General features: G+C 42.4%; 1 protein-coding gene across 1 annotated transcript in view; it reads left to right on the forward strand.

The window, feature by feature from the left end:
- Window positions 1-23,216, forward strand: part of LOC118399853 (A disintegrin and metalloproteinase with thrombospondin motifs 9-like) — a 73,661-nt gene that overhangs the window by 33,211 nt on the left and 17,234 nt on the right. Inside the window, exons 24-30 of the mRNA XM_052473365.1 lie at window positions 2,610-2,717; window positions 2,818-2,985; window positions 4,847-5,122; window positions 5,978-6,139; window positions 6,453-6,629; window positions 14,051-14,218; window positions 20,026-20,202. Coding sequence (XP_052329325.1) covers window positions 2,610-2,717; window positions 2,818-2,985; window positions 4,847-5,122; window positions 5,978-6,139; window positions 6,453-6,629; window positions 14,051-14,218; window positions 20,026-20,202 — 1,236 coding nt within the window. The remainder of the gene's footprint in view (window positions 1-2,609; window positions 2,718-2,817; window positions 2,986-4,846; window positions 5,123-5,977; window positions 6,140-6,452; window positions 6,630-14,050; window positions 14,219-20,025; window positions 20,203-23,216) is intronic.

Below are 23,216 nucleotides of genomic sequence, written 5' to 3' on the forward strand. Positions count from 1 at the left end.
TAATTAAGTAAGGGTGTGAATGGTAGAGACTGTGTTCAGCTACCCAGAACTGTCTGATCAGCCTGGTAGGGTGCCGTGGGCGTGAATAGCAATGGAATGAAACATCCAACCAATGCCTTGAGTGGTGCTGTAGGTCCACCACACGTCCGGAGAGTTGTGGGGTCCTGTCCAGAAGCAGCCCCTATCGTAGACACTTGTGGAGATCTGAGAGGATTGGACAGGTGTAAGCAATACCGCCAAATTTCCACCAAGCCTTTGAGAGGGTAAGGTGGAGCTCTCACCATGTCACCATCAATCAATCCCTCTCAGATCTCCAGAAGTGTCTAGACTCTGGGCAGTAGGGGCTAGGTGTTGTTTCTGGACAAGCCATGGGTATTATGGTAGAGCAGTCAGTCAGCCTGGAACTGTCTAAAATGTTTAAAAGGCAGTGCATTTAAAAACAAGATTTTGGTCTGTTTTTTAAAGAGATTTCCACACACACACTATGAGGTAGGGCCGGGACGATATCAATATTGCAGTATTTTTTCCATGGCAAACATTTGAACACAAAGCAGACCAAACTCTTTGGTCCTTTAAAAACCTGCTGTATGTAAAATATTGTGTGCTACTGTATAGCTTGGAAAATAAGTGCATGTGACTCTGGATGACAACTTAATGGTGTTTGTAGCCAACATTAGGGGTATTTTCCTAAAGAAGTTAAATCCGCTAAGTGTTTTGTTTCTTTGGCACGATACTAATGAGTATCATGATATTGGCATCGTCCCGGCCCTACTATGAGGTCAAAATAAAACTCTGAAATTGTGAAAATTATAATAATGGCCTTATTGTGTAAGAGCTGTTCCAAAAATGTCTGGAATTTCTGTTCAGGTGGGATGGAACTTTTGGCCCACATCATGACATCATAATGTGATATGATTATCATAGACCGATGACTGTTCATCTGGGAAAGGGGGTGGACTCTAGAACATCCTATCAGCCAATCAGGGCTGTGTTTGTAAATATCTTCACATTCATTTCCTATCACCCACATGATCAATCTGAGCATTTCAAGGACCAAAGGAGGCTCTAGGAAATAAATGAAAAATACTTTGGAGTTATTTTCATTAAATAAACACAGTGATTTATTAGATATACAGTGATGATTTAAACATACAATTACAAAGACTGCATGGGTGCTTTAATAGCTGTCAAATACATGCTTCCTCTGTCATTGGGAGAATCTCAATGACATTTTCTTGATCCATTGCATTCTCGCTCCTCCTCTCTTCGTCTCAGAGGTCCTTCCCCTCTCACCTTCTTATCCAATTGGTTTTGAGAAGGAGGTGAGGAGAGAGGACGTGAGGAATCAAGGAAATGCAATTCAGATTCTCCCCTTGTTTACCCCATTCCTCACCTCCTTCTCAAAGCACATTGGGGGAGAGGAGTGAAGGTTCCTCCCCTCCAACTGCAATGCACTTTCAAGGAGTGGAAGAAACAAAGACGGAGGAAGAAATAATCGTTTTCAGACACACACACACACACACACACACACACACACACACACACACACACACACACACACACACACACACACACACACACACACACACACACACACACAATGCTTGAAGAGTTTACTGATTATAATGATTTCATTATTGGTTATTATTATTGTCAATGATTTTGTTGACAAAACCCATTGTATTATTATTATTTCATTATATTATATTATTATATTCACTATTAAAACATATAGTAATGCTGTTGTTTATCCTTTTTGTTGTCCAGGAATGTTTGGCATGGCTTTCAATGATAGAGAATTTGACCAAAGCACAAAAAGACCTGGCAACTAAGCATGACAAAGAAACACGCAGTGATATTCTGAATTATTTTTTGGTTGTTGCTAAGTGGAATTATGGTCTCTTTGTCCCTATCTATACTTTTAGTCCTGTAACTAAACATTGGAAGCTGCAAGAAAATCATATTTAAATGTATATCTAACCATTTTGAAATGTTGGCCCCTTTATTTATATAAAGACGCACATACATCAACACACACCCACAGTCATAGACAGGTCTTGGTTGCCTCCTTCATTCTTTCTCTTATTATTCCCACCACTTCCACCACCATGTTTTACAATGTATTTAACTGTGTTAGTGTAAGGCTGCGGAGGCTGTGTTCTCCAGCCTGCCTGGCTGCCAGGGTCCTGTTTATTTCCACTCGGAGGATGAGTGTGGAATGTGGAGCCCTCTGTAACACAACTATACCTAAGTTAGCCCCTCTCTGCTCACCTCTCTGCTCAACCCAGAACTAGGGGGTCAAAGGTCATGAGAGGACTCTGGGGAGGAGAGCACGGTGGAAGAAGGAGGAGCCCAGTAACACGCCAGTGTTGGCATTGGAGACTGGGATACCTCTCCACTGTGACACGTTATGACAGGCATCAGGTTATTCAGATGGAGGGGTTTAACACTGTGTATTTCTGGGATCTGTCAGAGTTACACTGTTACTTTAAGTCTGATGATGGAGTTGGAGCTTCTGTTGGAGCTGCACAGTAAGTAGATGACAGTACAGTAGGCTGTGTTTCTGTCACTGTAATCGTTTTAATGGATGTGTATGGTTGTCCCTGTAGGACTGTGAACTGACCCAGTGTCCCATCAGTCACCCGGTACCGCCGGGGACCAAAGTGCCCTCCCACCTCCCACACAAAACCCAGTGGAGGTTCGGCTCCTGGACACAGGTTGGTTCTATCAGTTACTCCACCACTCAATGAAGCTCTGTGTGTTGTACTGTACTGTATTGTACTACAATTGTACTAATAGCCTCCATCTCCACCACAGTGTAGCGCCACTTGCGGCAAAGGGACCCGGATGCGCTATGTCAGTTGCCGTGACAACCAGGGTGGAGTTGCGGAGGATTCTGCCTGCTCCCACCTGGCCAAGCCCCCGGCCAGGGAGGTCTGCTCTGTAGTGGCCTGCGGACAGTGGAAGGTCCTTGAATGGACATCTGTATGTACCTATTTTTGTTCAATCAACCACCAATGTTAAATGCATTTACCATGCACACTTAAAATATTTGACATTACTACAGGGTCTTGTGGCTAAGGATATTAAATCCATATATCCATTATATCAATTACTAATGTCTTTAAAATTCCAATGCAGCTGTTTTTATCTCAAAATCAAATAATTTCTGAGTAACAATTATGTACCTTACCGTGAGCTAGGTCCCTTAGTTCCAGTAAAGGGAAATCTTAACGCTACACCATACAACAACATTCTAGACAATTCGGTGCTTCCAACTTTACGGCAACAGTTTGGGGAGCCCCTTTCCTGTTTCAGCATGACAATGCCCCCATGCTCAAAACAAGGTCCATCCAGAAATTGTTTGTCAAGATCGGTGTGGAAGAACATGACTGGCCTGCACAGAGCCCTGACGTCAACCCAATCGAACACCTTCATATTAATGCCCATGTTTTTGGAATGAGATTTTCAACGAGCACATGTCCCCATACTTTTGGTCATGTAGTGTAAGTGGGTAGGGGAAAACTGAAATCTAGCTGTTATTGGCAGAGAGGTTTGGAACTCTCTTTCTTATTTCTTATTTAACGAATCATTCCAACCTCATAATGTGGAAATATATATAAAACACAGCAAAATCAAGTTTTTGACTGCACTGGGCCTTTAACCTTCAATTCCAAAGTGAACTCTTCGAGAGGGAAATCTGACAACCATTATATGCTCTGTCGGCACTGTTCATTAAGTTGTATTTCACAATGAAATCTCTAGCCAGCTCAGTGGATTATAATATCTGAGGTTTGTTTAGCTGTGGTTTGAACCTTTCAGACCACTGTTCATAATCACTTTGTGTGATTGTGTGTTTCTCTTGTCCAAGGGGAGGAGGAGATGAAACAGGCTTTGGTGTGTTTGGAGGGTTGGCAAGGGGATAGAGGGACGCGTGAGGAACAAGGGGCTGGAGAGAGGGGCTAGGGTCCTTGTTTGCAGATGTTTCTCATCAGACAGAGAGCACTAGTCATACTCCCACCATGCTGCAGTTATGGCCATCACGCACAAACACACACACGCACGAATGCACACATACACACATTCACTCACACATAGACACACACAGATAGCTAGATACAGGCTGTGGGAGGGAGGGTCTCTCTGACTGCTTATTTATTCCAGAGCAACTCAGTGGGCTCCAGGCAGGCAGGCAGGAAGCAGCTCAGCCCAAGGCCACAGCAAACAGAGCCACAGAGAGAGACCGCTCTGACTCTAAACGTTCACATTACACGCTCTTGATATGGAACCGGAAATGAACCCTGATGGAGGGAGTGATAGCTATGGCATGGCGGATGTCCCAGTTAGGCCATGAAGTTTAATGGCTGTTCTACCAACATAAGACCTAACTGTAAAAGCAGCCGAAGTGTTGTGGTTTTAACTTGTGCATAGGCCTACACAGGGCCTGTTAAAGTGCAGTAACTACACCATTTTTCGGATTGGGAGATGCTTGTGCAATATCCACACCTATTTGAAAATAGGCAGCATTGTTGAGTCCTAGACAGTAAATCCTTGGCCAGTGTAATCCCTGGCTCAGTAACATGGTACAGTACAGTACAGTGGACAGTTGTTGCATAATTCCAGGTCTTATGCAAGACAGATACAGTCCAGTTTACTCCACTTGGCCAGACATAATTGGAGCAGCATGAGTCTTTGGCAGAAGCTCTCTTTTATTTTCTATAAGGAAGATCTGTTTGGGTCAGCCATGTTTAAAGAGACAAGACACTGACCTAAGCTGCTGAAGCAAGTTCTGTTTGTGTTTATATGCTTTGTATCTTACTGGGTGTGTGTGCCTGTGTGTGCACAGTGTTCTGTATCCTGCGGGCAGGGGAAGACCACGCGCCAGGTGGTGTGTGTGAACTTCAGTGATCAGATAGTGGACGTAGTGGAGTGTGACGCTGATGACCGTCCGGCCACAGAGCAGGAGTGTGCCATGTCCCAGTGCCCTGCTGCCCGCTCCAGTGACTCTCGGCCCCTCCCTTCACCCAGCGGGGGCCCCCGCAATAACCTGCCCACGACTGCTGATGGGCGGGGTGGAGGGCGAGCCCAGGCCCACCAGTGGAGAACAGGACCCTGGGGAGCGGTGAGTTTCTTACACTGGGCCCCATTTACAATCATCTTGGAGTCCTAGGTTCCTTAACCTTAAATGAATGCATACAACCTAAGTGGTCTCCCATTACAATTGTATAAGTGGGAAGGCAGCACAGCTGAGCACTATCTCAGTCTTGTGTTGATGTTGACCTTTATGAGGCTGTCTGTCTGTGGTGTATCCTAACCCAAGAAGTCAATGAGTTGTTGCTGATGGTTTTGGCAGTTAGTAGTCTATTGTATAGCTGTTATTCAAAACGGGGTTATTACAGTTAGTTGCACAGAAATCTGTGTCCCCAAATAGCTGGTGTTATTTAAAAGATCATGGGAAATAGCAAGGGCTATTTTTGGGATCTCTTCCTTCCTTTTCCAGAGGATATGTGTTTTAATATAGCAGTGCATTATCCATCCCAGTTTCCTAAAGCACATAGTCTCTGAGGTCAATCTGACACGTGCAAAAATGATGTATGTGTGCTTTTGTATACTTGTCTGTCAACGGGTGCCTTACTGCACATACTGTATGTTAGTTTGTTATTGTTTGTATTTAAAAAAAATGGTGTGTTGGTCTTTGTGTGTGCACTTGTTTCACTGTAGCTGGTGTGTGTATGTGCAAAGGTCTGCAGTATGTGACACTGTGTTTCTTGGTCAATATATTCTTGTTGTAACCCATTGTTTGAGTGAGGTATGTATGTATATATGAGCTCCATACATTTGCATGGATGAGTACATGTACATGTATTAGTGTTTGGATGTCTACTTGCTTGTCTCTGAGTTAGTGCACACACACCTGTACGTGTGAGAGTGTGTTATCCATCTGTCTCAAACGGTGTTCTCCTCCCTGTGACGTCAGTGCTCGAGCACGTGTGCGGGCGGCTTCCAGAGGCGTGTGGTGGTGTGCCAGGATGAGAATGGTTATGCTGTCAACAACTGTGAGGAGCACTCCAAACCCATCGAGCAGCGCTCCTGTGAGTCCGGACCCTGTCCACAGTGGGTCTATGGGAACTGGGGAGAGGTGAGAGAACACAATCCGCCCTACAGCACTGATACACTGCGGGGCTTAGTTGCACTTTGATGACTTCATCCCATCGTTATGAACCTTGGCGTTCTGACAGCGGTCATTATTCTATAATTCCATTCTTCTGAAATTGCTGGGCTGTATGTCTAACGGTTAGAGGTTAAAGGTTAGAAATGAGGTGTTCGATGTCCTAGATAGGTAGGCGTATGTTGGGTGGGTATGACATACTGTACGTTAGATAAACAATGGCGTGAATCAACTGTCCCGACTTAGTCTCCACACTCCTCCTTACTTCTGTTTTGCCCTGCAGTGTACCAAGCCGTGTGGGGGAGGAATAAAGACGCGGCTCGTGGCGTGTCAAAGGCCCAACGGAGAGCGCTTTAACGATCTGAGCTGTGAGATTCTTGACAAACCGCCCGACCGTGAGCAGTGCAATACTCAGTCGTGCCCGTCTAACCCCCACTGGAGCACAGACCCATGGAGCTCGGTACGCTCGTAAATATATCCCTTTTGTTTTCTTCCCCCCCCTCTTTTTTTAACAGTCCTCTCATTTCACCACACACAGAATTTCACCACTAAACTGTGTAGCATGACAAAGCAAAACAAACAAAGAATTCAACTTGAGGGAGAAGGATGGGTCTGTAGACTTACATGCTGGAAACTCCATTTTTCACCTCACCTTTACCCTTTCCCTTGGTGCCTGAGGCTGGTCATCCTTCTAGAGACAGATGGGAATTGATTTCTGCTGCACTTAAGAGAAAAAATAAACACACAACACACCAAAAAGTACAACATTTGAAATGCTTCATTGACAGCTGTGACCATAAGAACACTTTCTCTGTTATCAGTCTTAGTCAGTGTTCAAAATTCAGGATCAGTTGGTATTTCAGAATCAAAGCTAATTTGTAAGATATTGTTTTCAAATATAATTTATTACTTAAGATATTTTCTTCTTGGTTTCCTTTGTATATACAGTAGCATTAACCTCCAACGTTTCTGTCATACCTCTTTGTATTCGCACACAGTCAATCGTTGTTCATATGCAAATATTGATGAATGTTTCTGTATATCAGGAATTTAAGATGCCTTGTTTTTTTTTGTAAACACCCAAATAATGGAGATACAGTATACTCAAGTGTTGGTGCTGTTCATAGTTTTTACACGTGGCAAAGAAAATAACCTAAAAAGAGTCCAAGTGAATACACCAACCCTATTGGGACTATATCATTTTTTTTGTACTCTAGAGATATACAGTGCCTTCTGAAAGTATTCAGACCCTTTGACTTTTTCCACATTTTGTTACGTTACAGCCTTATTCTATAATTGTTTTTTTTTCATCCGCGAAATTGAGCTCAGTTGCATCCTGTTTTCATTGATCGTCCTTAACATGTTTATACAACTTGATTGCAGACCACCTGTGGTAAATTCAATTGATTGGACATGACTTGGAACTGTCTATATATAGTCTCACTGTTGAAAGTGCATGTCAGAGCCAAAACCATGCCATGAGGTCGATGGAATTGTCCGTAGAGCTCCGTGACAGGATTGTGTCGAGGCACAGATCTGGGGAAGGGTAGCAAAACATTTCTGCAGCATTGAAGGTCCCCAAGAACACAGTGGAAGAAGTTTGGAACCACCAAAGACTCTTCCTAGAGCTGGCCGCTCGGCCAAACTGATCAATCGGGGCGAGAAGGGCATTGGTCAGGGAGGTGACCAAGAACCCGATGGTCACTCTGACAGCGCTCTAGAGTTATTTTGTGGAGATGGGAGAACCTTCCAGAAGGACAACCATCTCTGCAGCACTCCACCAATCAGGCACTTTATGATAGAATGGCCAGATGGAAGCCACTCCTCAGGAAAAGGCACATGACAGATTGACCAAGATTGAACTCTTTAGCCTGAATGTCTAGCGTCACGTCTGGAGGACCATCCCTACAGTGAAACATGGTGGTGGCAGCATCATGTGTGGGGATGTTTTTTCAGTGGCAGGGACTGGGAGGCTAGTCAGGATCAAGGGAAAGATGAATGGAGCAAAGAACAGAGAGATCCTTAATGAAAACCTGCTCCAGAGTGCTTAGGACCTCAGACTAGTGGTGAAGGTTCACCTTTTAATAAATTAGCAAACATTTCTAAAAACCTGTTTTTGCTTTGTCATTATGGGGTATTGTGTGTCAATTTGATGAGGGAAAAAAACAACAATTTAATAATAAATAATAAAAAAGCTGTAACCTAACAAATATGGGAAAAGTTTAGGGGTCTGAATACTTTCCGAATGGCACTATATATATCATTCTGATGCTACAGCTTTATTGACCATCATAACTGTAAGGATTCAATTGGTCTTAAAGGGGCAATCTGCAGTTCAAACGATAACAAAGCATCAGCCCACCACTGTTTCAGTAAACAGGTGAGGGATGGGGCTGGAGAAATGTAATCACTGTCGAAGTCATGGACATATCTATGGATGCATGGACCGACCATCCATGTTTTGATACAGTGTTTTGTGTACAATTACATTGTTCACCAACAAAGGGCTGAAACAAGCTTACATATTTCAAAGTCAAAAAACAGATGTAGCAATGGCAGATTGCTCCTTATTAATTATAGAGATGTTACTAATTATCTTATGTTTCTGCCTTATTTTCCAGTCCACTGTTATTTACTCAGAAATGACCTCGTAAAATGGTAGTTACATGATAATGAACTAATAATGACTTTTTAGTCATGTATGTGCCAGCTAGTTACCAATTCTTAAAGAAATAATAGGGTTTCTCAGTAAAGAACAGGTTAACACCAGCTGAAAGTGGACTGTAGAATAAGGTGATATCCATGTTATTTGATATATTATGTGATTCTTCAAGGTAATAGTCATTTTACCACAGGTTGAAGTCCTGCCCCAGATTCCCTCCTTTTTATTAGCGCAGACATAAGCACCCAGCCAAACCAGTAGGTCCAAGGCCCACCGCTCAAAAGGTGCTTGATATGAGTGTATTTATGTCTTGTTAGATATGTCTATATATTCGCTTTGTAAATAGTTTATTTTGGTGTGTTCACCAGTGCTCAATACACATGTGAAAATATGCTATGCTCAACCATACCTCACTTAGAACAAACACAACTCAACCAGCCATTAACTTATGATACTTACAATGGTGCTTTTGCAAAACAAGGGAGAAATGAGATGTAAACATAAAAAAAATAACAAAAATAACTTAAGGTCACAAACTGTCTATTGTGACATAGAGATATGTATGTTAAACAACTGTTGTTTTGAGTCGTTTTTCATAATCAATTTGTTTTCATGATGAGTTGATTATTGATTATGTAAAAAAAAGAAAAGTAGTTATGTTAGATGAAAAGTAGTTATGTTAGATGAAAATGTGTTATAGTTTTTTTTTAACGGTAAAGGTTCCATTTATTCACCAACAAACCGGTTTTTGTTGTAGCTGAAAGAGAATGCCCCTTGTCCTAGCATTGTGAACACACAGTCAGTACCTGCGACCACAGGGAGAGTTTATAGTGTTCTATATACCTGGAGCTTATCCTCTGAGCCAGTCGTATGTGTCTACCTCATTCTCTATTAAACCCCACCCACCTTTATCTTCGGCTGGAGGGCTGCATTCTCATTCTAATTCATCAGGATGTTGGCCCTAAGCACAGATCCAGGGTCTGTGTTTTGTTCTACCTCTTAATAGATGAGTGGGATCGGGGTAGTGAAAGCTGATCTTGGACCTGTGGTTAGGCGCAACCTCTGCCTGGAGCCCACCCAGTCATTCCTAAGGCTAACTGTAACCTCCTTGGTAATTAATGTGTGTGCATAAGTTGCAGACATCACACCTTATTTTAAGGGCCTGTTAACACAGCTCTCAAGCAGGAAGTGAGTGTATTTCTCACCACACCTTGTTCACGAAATAAATACTATATCATTTCTAACAATCTCCATATGAGTATTGAAAAGGTAGCATACGTTTTGGGTTGATTATGACGAATCCAATAAGAGTGTGTAACTTTTTACCCTACTTGAAACAACTCCACACGCATTAAGTCTCATTGCAATGTGGAATTGTCGATCATTTGATGTGTAGAATAAAACACAGTTGTATTATTTTATCTAGAGCCACAAATTACAGCTTGGCTCCTTGTTGGAGTTTAGGGTGCATATTTTAGCAGTACGGCATGATGCATTTACAATGTGTTTGATGATATGAACAGGCTCTTGAAATAAAATACTCCATGCCTCTCATTCCATATGGCAGTATTAGTCTGGGTTTCAAGGACATTTGTGCATATTTATGTAATTATCTGTATTTATTTCTACTTCATTATAATGTCATGTCAATATTTAATTTTATTTGAACTTGCTGAATTTGTTCGCTCACAGAAAGGTAACTATTAAAGTGAAGTAGAGATACTATTAAAAAACAATGTTTCTTTCATTTATAGTATTCATCGTAAAAGATCATGTTCACGATTCACGAACCATCATGAACAAGTGCTTATTCTCAAACTAAGTTCCAAAACATCCATTTATACTTGTTTCCTTTCCAGTCAATCTTCTAGCTAGTTGATTTAGCGTGCAGAAATGTGTTTTATTGTATGGATATCGGAAGTGAAAAATGGAGGTCATATGAGAGAAGAGAGACAAGACAACTGCACTCCTGACCTCATCTTAGTTACAGTAGGACCAGAGCTTAAGGTGAAAACTGATTACCTCTGGAACACTTTGTTAGAAATAGTTTTATTAAATGAGATAATTGCCATGAAGAACCACTAACAGTGAAGTGAACACATTCACTTATACTACCACAGGCAACTTTGTAGTCCTGTTAAAAATCTCATCAACATGTCTGTGCTTTAATTAAGAAGATTACCGGATTTGGCTTTACACTAATTACAGTAGGAACATGGAAGTGGAAGTGGTCCATATAGTTAACCTAAATCAACTATGGATTAGATAGGAAATTCTCTGCAAGTTATCTCTGCAGAGAGCATTACTCGAGCTCTCTGACTGGTGTTTTGAAAGGGGTGTTTTCAGTGAATGAAAATGTACAAATCACTGAGCAATATCTCTGTTGTCTTATGAGGTCAGGGACCCATTGATCTCTTTGAGCAATTATGATATTTCTGTCTCTGCCAGAGTTCAATGCCTTTCGTACCAAGGTAAATCTTGATTCTCTGTAACACTGGCTAGGACTCCCATTTACTGTGCTCATTCCTAATGGCTGACATTTTTTTTGTGCGCCTGACGACACGTTCTCTTCAACTATGTCGCCCCCTCATCCGCCTCTCGCCAGTCCCCCCCTTTCCCCTTTTCACTGGCGGGTTGATGACATTGTTCCGATGGCGGGGGGCCAATGACAGTGACTCAAATGAGAGCCCGTCAGAAAGACAATACAGGAGTGCATTGGGGGTCAAGGGTCACGTTTGATCTGGGAGGGGGCCCTTCCCTGTACATCTAATCAGCATGGATGGGCTTCTGGGAAAGGGCTGTGATCCCAGGGGAAAAAGCCTGGAAAGCCCTGTTGTCTGTGGGGGCCCGAAAGGCCCTGTCGCCTGGGTTCTTTAGAATTCCAGGACGGAACGCAGGCATCGGAATGTGGTGTATTTTAGGCACAAGTAGTGGTCTGTCAGAGGCACTGTTTTATTTGATACGGTAATAAAAGCATCTGATTGAACGATAAAATAAAATTGTGTCTGAATGCGTGATAGTTGAAAATAGTGTGATAGTTGGAAATAGTGTTGTAGATAAAAGGTAGTTGTGTGATGATTACAGTTTACATTCACATGAAAGTATAAATTCCACTCGGGAGTAGGCTAAAATATGGAGTCTAGTTTATTAAATGGTTGGCACGTGGTAGGTTGTAGGGTAAATTCCAGTATGGAACACGCACACTAGCTAAGTACATGAAAGGAAGGTGTCTAGTGGATACCCACAGAATTTGTGGATATAGAGAACTGGTTGGTGATTTACTTCCCCAGTGTTGTAATGATTCCCAAGGTAATAGAAAGTTATTGGTGCAGAGCACTATGGCTGGAAAGCTCATTTAAAGAGTATATAAAACTTTGAGGAATGGTCTGACATTTAAAAAGCAGCAGTCTGGCTCCCTGCCCCTCATTGTAAATGCATTTTATGAAATTATTTAAACCTTTGTAAAATGCTATTTCTCCTGAATGGCCCTCCATGACCATGATCATAGCCTGTGTGTGTACTCTTCGTGTCTACCTCACTCCGAATTCCAAACACCACTGTAACCTCTGCTCATAGGCCAGTGGGTGAATCAATAGTATCACATTTGTTATGGTAACTAAAACACCATAGATGGACAATAACTGCACCTTAAAAGTAGAATTGTGCTGCACGCTCTGAGGCTGTGTTTACTTACACAGGCAGCCCAATTCTGATTTTTGTTCCATTAATTGGTCTTCTGGCCAATCAGATCAGCTGTTTTACCAATAATTGGGCAAAATATTAGAATTGCGCTGCCGGTGTAAACGCAGCCTCAAGTTCTCATGCAGACTGATATCTGGCCTCAAGTGGTTATTTTAAAGGAGGGCTAACTGCAACTGTTGACAGACTCTTACACTGCTGGGCCCCAATAACAGCCTCTCCCAGATGTGTGTATGTGGGGAACATCTGGGCGACTAAGTCAGATTGCCTAAATGTAAAAAAACAACACATACAGTACAGTACTCACATTTAAATGTTCTCCCTTATGTGTATTGAAATTCATTAGAGCAAAAAAATACAGCAAGTAATCACACATTGTTGGTGTTTTGGCTTCATTTTCCATTTGTTAATGGAACAAACTAACATTCGATGGAAGGTTTCATTTTCAATCAAGTTTATTATATGAAATTGGTGTCTGTGGTTAAACATGTAAAACCGTACCATCCCTTAAATTAAATGACTTTAGTAACATTATATTTGTCATTCCTTGTCATTTTGTGCTTTTGTTTGAATGTGTTAATATAAAATGAAATGCCTATGATGTATAATAAGCAGATACATTCACAAGGCGCTCACCTCTCTACAGTCATTTCCGGGGGGGTAACTTCCCCATTCGTTGTCCTATGGGCTCTGGTGACATTTAGCCCCCCCCCCCCCTCCTTAATGAGGTGAAAGGTCGTTGTGGGTTCCTGTCCGGCGCGATCCCTCGCTGGGCAGCGCAGTGCCGTCATGCTGGGACGCACTCGTTCAACCCAGGGCCTGTCGCATCCTATCTGTCCTCGCACTCTGAGACGCTTTGATTACCCAACCCAACAGCCCCACTGAACTCACAGGCCTGGGAGCGCCTGACTGTGCTGGGGGGTGCTGGTGTGTGGGGTGCCTGCCTGTCAGACAGAGTTAGACCTGGGCCAGCTCAATGAACCTGGATGTGAACGTGGCTGGTGACTGTGTGCTGCTTGGCGCTCATGACTCTACCTTCTGTGGACTTCATCCGTTTAACAGAGGGGCCTCCGCATCCGTCGCACATTTCTGTACGCTCAGCTTGCATTCACTAAAATCTCAAATGCTATACTGTAGAGACTGTTTTGTGTGTAAAAGGCAGTGCATTAATATCTAAAGTTGTGTCAAAGTGCTAAATGTGTGCTAAATGCTAAATATGCTAAATATGTGCTAAATATGTCTCAAACCTATTCCCATGATCTTATGTCCCACCTCATGTTACCTACCGTATTTGCTAATGAAAATGTCACTAACCTGTTGTGTACTCTGAAGCCCTGTACATGTGATCTTGTTCTCAAGAAGAAGTAGACTGAAAAACTATTCAAGTGAATGATAAAAGTGTTCTATACTATACTCATCTGTCATCTAGTATTTGACATTGTTCTGGTATTTGATCTATGTACACCCCCTATCTATAAACAATTTATTACATTTGACCTCCTCTTGACCTCCTGTTGCAGTGTTCTTCCGCCTGTGGTAAAGGATCGAAGAACCGTAAGGTGAGCTGTGTTACCCGATCCGGTCGACCTGTTCCAGAGGACAACTGTAAACACCTGACCCAACCCAGCAAGGAGAGGAGCTGCCGGGGGCGCCGCTGTCCCAAATGGAAGGCAGAGAGCTGGGGAGAGGTACTCTTTAAACCTGAAATAAACACTACATGCTACCACCACCAATCATGCTCTCAGTTCAGCACTCATTATTTTTCCTTTTAATGCTCATTAACTTGCTGATTCACTGGTGCACTGTGAGGTATGTGTCTGAGTTGGCATTTTTTCTAACATGTACTACTGTTCAGTAATATGTGTTCTGTGGCACCTCAAAATGTGGCCTGTCTTCTGGGTTGTAGCTCACCACTCTGGCGGTTTGAGAGGATCCCATACTGGGCTGCTATCTGGGGCAGTGGGAGGGAGGGATAGCCATGCCTCCACTTTCATCTGGGCTTGGCTGAGGTAGACTTTAGCCAGCATGAAGCTCCACGTTCCTTCCCTCCCGCGCGCCCGCTCTCCTACCCTATACCTCCCCAATTGGAAACATGTGTCAGAGGCTCCTCTTCCTCTACCCACCCAGAGCAATCTGGTCTCATAGACTAGAAGTAACATAGAAAATGAAAATCCATGACACTCAAATTAGCATGTTACATTTTAATCTTTATTTAATCTGTATTTTACTAGGCAAGTCAGTTAAAAACAAATTCTTATTTACAATGATGGCCTACCATGACCAAATCCTAACCCGGGATGACGCTGAGCCAATTGTGCGCCGCCCTATGGACATACCAGTAACGGCCGGTTGTGATACAGCCTGGAATCTAACCAGGGTCTGTGTGACGCACCTAGCACTGAGATGCATGTCACCGGGGAGCCCAAAGACGGAAGGCAGAAGGTTACTTAATGCAAAAACAAAAGGAATGTGGTTGGTCGGGGTGGATGGGCCGACAGATAACGCAAACGTCTAGCAACCCAAAGTTTGCCTGTTCGAATCTCATCACGGAACACTTTTGCATTTTAGATAATAAGCAACTTTGCAACTGCTTACTACTTTTTAGCTACTTTGCAACTACTTAGCATGTTACCTAACCCTTCCCCTAACACTAACCTTAACCCTTTAACCTAACTCCTAACCCTAACCTCTAAACTGGGGCGGCAGGGTAGCCTAGTGGTTAGAGCGTTGGACTAGTAACCGGAAGGTTGCAAGTTCAAACCCCCCAGCTGACAAGGTACAAATCTGTCGTTCTGCCCCTGAACAGGCAGTTAACCCACTGTTCCTAGGCCGTCATTGAAAATAAGAATTTGTTTTTAACTGACTTGCCTGGTTAAATAAAGGTAAAATAAAATAAAATTTAAAAAACCTAGCCTAGCTAACTTTAGCCACCTAGCTTTTATTTATTTATTTTACATCCACAAAATAATACATACAAATGTAACAAATCATCAAAAAAATCTGTCGTTCTGCCCCTGAATAAGGTAGTTAACCCACTGTTCCTAGGCCATCATTATAAATAAGAATTTGTTATTAACTGACTTGCCTAGTTAATTAAATAAAGGTTACATTTTAAAAATACTAGTCACAGATTTTCATTTACTATGTTATGGCTACCCCTGAGTCCAGGTTGGCCAGCGAGACAATCCACTTACCACAGCAGGCCAGACACATTCCCAACATGCACCTCCCCAGCTGGAGACCCTGGTGCTTTTTCGCCCTCTATTCCTCTCTGTCTCTTTCTCTTCCTCTCTCTCCACTGATCAGGGGCCCAGAAGAGATACACATCTGCCCTCCATACCTCAGGGGACTTGTTATCTATCTCAAACAGGTCTATTGCAATCGTATTAATATAACCAGGTAACAAATTATTTCCCTGAATGTACTGTACCATAATTATTAAAAAGACAGTCTATGGTAGCCATGGACCATTTTACAAAAATTTAAAAAATGCGCACACAAAATTACATCAAAAAATTGGCAGATAAAAAATGTAAAAAACACTCCACATGTTAACAACTGACATCCTACCCACTTGTTCAAGGAAAACACCGCTCAAACACTATCTTAGTCCACTGTTGATAGTCCCAACAGGTTTTGCATGTAAGCAATCTAATGTTGAAGATATAGAACTTTCAAAATACAGAAAGTGTCATGCAAAACGCATCATACTGTGACACATTCTGTATTTTGACTGTTATTGAGTGGTATTAGCCTTTAAGCCTTAGTGAGTAGTACCTTCATAAACAATCAGCTTTATTTTGAATGTGATTATGAAATATGATGTTCAAGGAATCATTAGTCAATCAAAATATAGTCTTAAAGACAGACTCAGCGATATGATGTAGATGCAGAAAGTAAACACCGTTGTGGGTACATTTCCACAACAACTAAGAGCGTTGATGCGTGAGGCTAAACTTCTCCCCTGTTTTGGTGCCCTGGCTACCACGCTGTGAACAGCGTGAAGGGAACCCATGCACTTGTCCAGATACTGTGTGAGAGTGAAGTGTTGCATCTCGCTCATCTCAATATCTCCGGTGCTGCTCGTGGCAACGTCATTTAGCTGAGTCTACCTTTAAATACTACAATTATTGCATTTCACACTGGAAATATTCCTTCTTCAAGCAGGTGACCCTAATATAAAATAAATCCGCTGAAAGCTTTTTCACTTAATCACATTTAGTTTTTCTTCTTTTGAGAATGAAAGTAATACACATTGTTGAAATGCAGAGAGGATAGGTAGCATAAAAAGATGGAATGCTTGGGGCTTTTAATGGTTAACATGCAACTAATTTAACAAGGTGATTTCTCACCTCTCGCTCTGTGAGCCTCAGGAGGGTATGGACATCTGGATGTGTTTACTGATCCACACACACACACAGTCCTCTAACCTTTAGGAGCACGTACAGTCGATTGGGTGGTAATAACATGTACACACACACAATAATATACACATTAACAGATAGACAAACTCACACACACAACAATATACACGTTAACAGATAAACTAACTCTCACACACACACACACACACACACACACACACACACATACACACACACACAATAATATACACATTAACAGATAAACAAACTCACACACACAATAATATCACAATAACAGACACACACACACACACACACACACACACACACACACACACACATAATATACACATGAACAGATAGACAAACTCACACACACACATGAACAGATAGACAAACCCACTCACACAAACAGACACACACACAATAATATACACATTAACAGATAGACGAACTCACACACACACACACACACACACACAATAATATACACATGAACAGATAGACAAACTCACTCACACATACAGACACACACACACACAATAATATACACATTAACAGATAGACAAACTCACTCACACATACACACACACACACACACACACACACACACACACACAATAATATACACATTAACAGATAGACAAACTCACACACAAATACTCACTCAAAAACACACCAATAAATCCACTTTATAATCAATTAAGACACTTTATAATCAATTAAGGCATGTGTGATAATGATCTTCATGTGCCTTTACCACATAAAAGCTCCCTTAGGAAAATGCACTGTTTGCCATTAATTTTGGTGCACAAAACCAATTCAAATGTAAGCACAAACAGTATCAGGATTAACAGTATTGTAACGACCCTGGGTTTATAAGCGCGGAAATCGACTCTGTCGCTGGAGCATGCTTTTGCAGCACAGTCAATGGCGCGCCGGACCTCGGGCTAGAAGGTCGAGGGTTCGAGACCTGCTCCCCACTGTTTCATTTGAAAGTGGATCTTTTTATTTTAAGATGATAAGCATATACACATTAAACGTATAAACATGATTAGATTTGCCGTATTAATGTAATTTTATGTTTCTAATACAGTATTTTTCAAAGACCTAGATAGGCATGCTGAACATGCACAAATGTGAGGAAAACAAGGTAGTAGTGAACATTACATTCTTAGAAAAAATGGTTCCAAAGGGGTTCTGCGGCTGTGCCTATAGGGGAACCCCTTCTGGTTTCAGGTAGAGCCCTTTTTGGTTCCAGTTACAACTCTTTTGAGTTCCATGTAGAACCCTCTCTAGAAATTGTTCTACATGACACCTAAAATGGTTTTACCTGGAACCAAAAGGGTTCTCCCTGGAACTAAACGGGGTTCTTCAAAGGGTTCTCCTATGGGGACAGCCAGAGAAAACGTTTTGGTTCTAGATAGCACCTTTCTAAGAGTCCAACCATTATCATTCTTTCTACTTACATGTTGGGATTTTCCTCCAGATGTATTTCTGTTGTGTGCAGCTGTAGATGAAATAGATGAAATGTTTCACATTTCTTGCACTTTTTAAGATAAAAAAAAAACTGGGTTAAATCATCAAGACATTATACATTCAAAATACAATGTCCTCAAGGCAGGGGTTCAAACTTGACTGTCTAGTGGACACTCCCTCTCCTCTCTCCCTCTCTCTCCCTCTTCACAGAAGGTTGAAATCTGCTACTTATTAACACAGAGGAGCCGGGAACACACGTGTGTAAAGAACCCCATCCGTCTGGAGGGTTTTCACTGTGGTTACACTCTGCCCCGCTTTTTAACACAGTTTTTTACAATTCTGCAAACACAACCTTGATTCAAGCTTACATTTTTCTTGCCCGCCACGTCCGGTGGTTAGATCGTTTGGATCAAAGCTCTAGACCCATACTTTTTGGAATAATACAATATCACGTTATGCAATGATTATGATGTGTTAGCTTTTACTTAGAAGTATTGCTGTTGATATTGAGGCAAATTGTAGTGAATGGTATTGAATTAAAATGGCAGTGAATGATATTGAATTAAAATTGTAGTGGTACTGCAGTCAAAGACTTAATAATAAGCTGTGTCCTTCAACCTGAAGCCAGCATGTAATTCTACGTCAAGTTGTATTACATATAAACCATAGAGGCGTCTGGTGTGAGTCAACAAACAAAATGGCAAACCATTTATGCCATTTAACTACGTTTCTACCTGTGTCTTTCAAAACATTAGTTTCACAGGCTCATGTGACCGAAGTGCTTTGCTTGTTAGTGTAGTCTCGTGCAGGGACATAACCTTATTGAAGACCTAAAGACTTATGCCAACTAACCCAGGTGAAACTCCCGGTAAGTTAAACCAGTGTGTGTGACTGACATCTTTGCTGTGGAAGGTAAGGAAGGTGGGTGTAGCGTAGCCTTGAATAGTGCAACCACCTGTATGTGGGTTCCTGAATTCAATTCCACACAGGTCTAAAAGGAGGGTAATAAACATAGAAATTAACAACGAAACTCTACAGATGTAGCATCTTAATCTGAGCCAGTTTGCTACAGCAGGACAAGAATCATGCTATCAAACTATCAACTTCAGAAGTCTTTTTAAACATCAAAATACACAACAAAATAAAATTAAGATCCTACACCTGTATGTTAAAGAGTACATCATTTGCATATTTGGTTTCAACAAGTGTATAATTTTAATGTAGGAAGTAGTTGGCGAGACTAATTGTTCCACTGGGACAGGAGATTAGAAGACACAATTAAAACTAAAGAGAGAGATGTTACACTTGTATTGTCATATATGATCCTTTGAGGTTATATCAATTGCAGAGATAAAAATAACAGTGCCTCTAATCATTTTTGTTTGAATTGCATTCAATAATACATGATTCAATGAAATTCTGCTTCCTGTGCTTTTTATAGTCAATTCATATTCCGAAAAAGAATAGTTCATATATAACAAAAATATCACACGTTGATTTCATTTTTTACAGTCAACTTGTACTCAAATAACTTGGTGATAATTGGAGAGAAAAAAAATAGGTGGACAGGAATGACATCACAATCAAGTAAATATCAGACGTGTAGAGAATCGTTTTTAATACATCTTACCTTCTGTCCTGTTCTGTTTCAGTGCTCAGCGTCATGTGGCAATGGAATACAAGAGCGGGAAGTTTTCTGTGAGGTTGGAAACCGGCGCAGCCCGGAGGAGACTGAATGCCCCCCATCCTCCCGTCCGGCCTCCAGCCAGACCTGCCGGGTCACTGACTGCCCGTCTCCGTACCGGTGGAGCAAGGGAGAGTGGCAATCGGTAAGTGCAGCCTTGACGTCCCTCCGGATAACCATATTTGCATGTTCTCCGAAATAAACAAACAGCGTGCGCGTCGGCGTGTCCACTCAGTTGGCGCGTGGATATTTCGCGCACTGCTGTTTCAAGCGAGGTGCAGCGCAGCTGACAGACAGAGTGGGACCTCACGCTCGTCCCAGAGACATTCGCTGTCAGGAGGGGGCTGAGGGAGCTCCAGAGCGCGCAAAGGCTCGTGTGTATCGAATTACTTTTGTGCCTTTAATGTCAAGCAAACCTTTTTAATTGGAGAACAACATTCTTAGTATTGCAAACAAAAATACTGATTTGGAAAACAAAACATTAACCAAAAGTATTGAGAGCAAAATAAACATATCCAGGAAATCATTTTGAAAGGCAAGAACAAATTAATTGTAAAATAATTCATGCAAAAAAAAAAAAAAAATTCAGCTAAACATTTTCAATGATAACTTCCCTCTTTGCTTGCAATTTAAAAATAAATCTTTGGTTAACTTACCCTGCCATTTGCTTTCTCTTCCTTTTTTGCTTTTCCCAAGTTTTGCCAGATTCATTCCCTGTACATGGGGTTTAGAGGGAGGCATAGATGATGTGTCTCTCTCTATTGGTCAACCTTTTTTGGAGTGACAGTTCATCCTCATTTGTGACCACTGCCTTATTATGTAGCAACATTTGAAATGGTGTTTTTTTTTACATTGAATAAAAGTAGAGACTCCCGTGATAGAATATGGTATATCATACACAGCAGTTTGAGGAACAATGGGAAAGTAATTCTTCTTTGAAAGTTGATGAACTTGTAACAGCACTTTTGTGAAAATGTCCCTTGAATATTTTGGTACACCTACTGGAGAGCTCTTTGTCTACACCTGTTCAGCATGGTTCACACCCTCTTAAGCCTTACCCCAACCCATCTCTTTAAGGATTCACATGGGACACCATGTACTAAACAGAGTGAATAGTTTAGTAAACAACAAAGATTTCAAGACTTCAAGTTGTAAACGTAGTAGCCTACAAGAAGGAAAAACCCCAGGTAAAAATACACTTTATCTAGTCCTTGGCCTTATAATGACACAGGGCGAGACCCAGATGCAGACACTGGAGGCAGATGGTTCGAGTGTATGATATTTATTGAAAAACAAGGGGCAGGCAAGAAGCATGTCGAGGACAAGCAGAAGTTCATAAACCAGGTCAGAGTCCAAAAGGTACTGGGCGGCAGGCAGGCTCATGGTCAGGGCAGGCTGAATGGTCAGGGCAGGCTGAATGGTCAGGCAGGCGGGTACAGTGTCAGGGCAGGCAAAGAGTCAGAACCGGGAGGACTGGAAAAACAGAGACTAGGTAAAACAGGAGCACGGAAAAACACGCTGTTTGACTTGACATGTCCTGGTACTCTGCGGGAATGGCAGACAAGTCCGAGGCTTTACCTAAACCCGTAGGAGGACAGCCCGGGGGAGGCTGTGCCGCCTTAAGGCAATGTGAGTGGAAGAATGGGCTCCAAACCAGGATAGAACCAGTGGTCCACTCAATAAGGGAGTTGTGCCTCAGGAGCCATGAAAATCCAGAGGGAGAAGCTGAATGGACTTACCGTGATTGCCTGATACCCGCAGGTTAGTGGGAACTCTGCTGTACGTGACTCTGCCAATGGAGGGTCCGATCAGTGCTCTGGTGTCCATGGGAACGGAGAGGAGTTGTGAGGAGATACCTAGGTTAGATACCAGAGTAGCGTCCATAAAACTATCATCAGACCCAGAGTCAATGAGCACCCAGAGAGATTTAGACCGGTCACCCCACAGCAGGATAACATGAAAAGGAATACGGGTAACGTTAGAAAACTCCCAGTCTGGCCCACCAGTGTACTCGTATCTAGGGATGAGCCTGGTCTTTTACTGGGAAGGTGGCTATGTAATGACCAGCAGCACCACAATACAGACAACTGTTGGAGCTCAGCCTACATTAAACGTTCCTTAGACGATAATCGAGCTCTGCCCAGTTGCGTAGGCTCCAGAGTGAACGAGTCGCCCATCCCTAATGATTCCTGAGAGATCTCGGGTGGCTTTGGCTCCTCTCGGAAGTACAGATGTCGGGGACTTCTGGGGAGCATTGCTGCACAGCTATTTTAAGGTCACTCCAATGTCGTTGTCCTGTTGGAAGGTGACCCTTCACCCCAGTCTGAGGTCCTGACGGCTCTGGAGCAGGTTTTCATCAGGGATCTCTCTGTACTTTGGTCTGTTCACCTTTCCCTTGATCCTGACTAGTCTCCAAGTTCCTGCCTCTGAAAAACATCCCCACAGCATGATGCTGCCACCACCATGCTTCACTGTAGGGATAGTGGCAGGTTTCCTACAGACATGACGCTTGGCATTCAGACCAAAGAGTTCAATCTTGGTTTAATCAGACCAGAGAATCTTGTTTCTCATGGTCTGAGAGTCCTTTAGGTGCCCTTTGGCAAACTCCAAGCGGGCTGTCATGTGCCTTTTACTGAGGAGGGGCTTCCGTCTGGCCACTCTACCATAAAGGTCTGATTGGTGGAGTGCTGCAGAGATGGTTGTCCTTCTGGATTGTTCTCCCATCTCCACAGAGGAACTCTAGAACTCTGTCAGAGTGACCACCTGGTTCTTGGTCACCTCCCTGACCAAGGCCCTTCTCCCCCGATTGCTCAGTTTGACCAGACAGCCAGCTCTAGGAAGAGTCTTGGTTGTTTCAAACTTCTTCCATTTAAGAATGATGGAGGCCACTGTGCTCTTGGGGACCTTCAATGCTACAGACATTTTTTGGTACCCTTCCCCAGATCTGTGCCTAGACACAATCCTGTCTCTGAGCTCTACGGACAATTCCTTCAACCTCATGGCTTGGTTTTTGCTCTGACATGTTGCACTGTCAACTGTGAGACCTTATATAGACAGGTGTGTGCCTTTCCAAATCATGTCCAATCAATTTAATGTACCACAGGTGGAGTTGTAGAAACATCTCAAGTTGTAGAAGGAGGATCAATGGAAACAGGATGC

The sequence above is a fragment of the Oncorhynchus keta genome, chromosome 21, assembly GCF_023373465.1.
Source record: "Oncorhynchus keta strain PuntledgeMale-10-30-2019 chromosome 21, Oket_V2, whole genome shotgun sequence".
Lineage (NCBI taxonomy): Eukaryota > Metazoa > Chordata > Actinopteri > Salmoniformes > Salmonidae > Oncorhynchus > Oncorhynchus keta.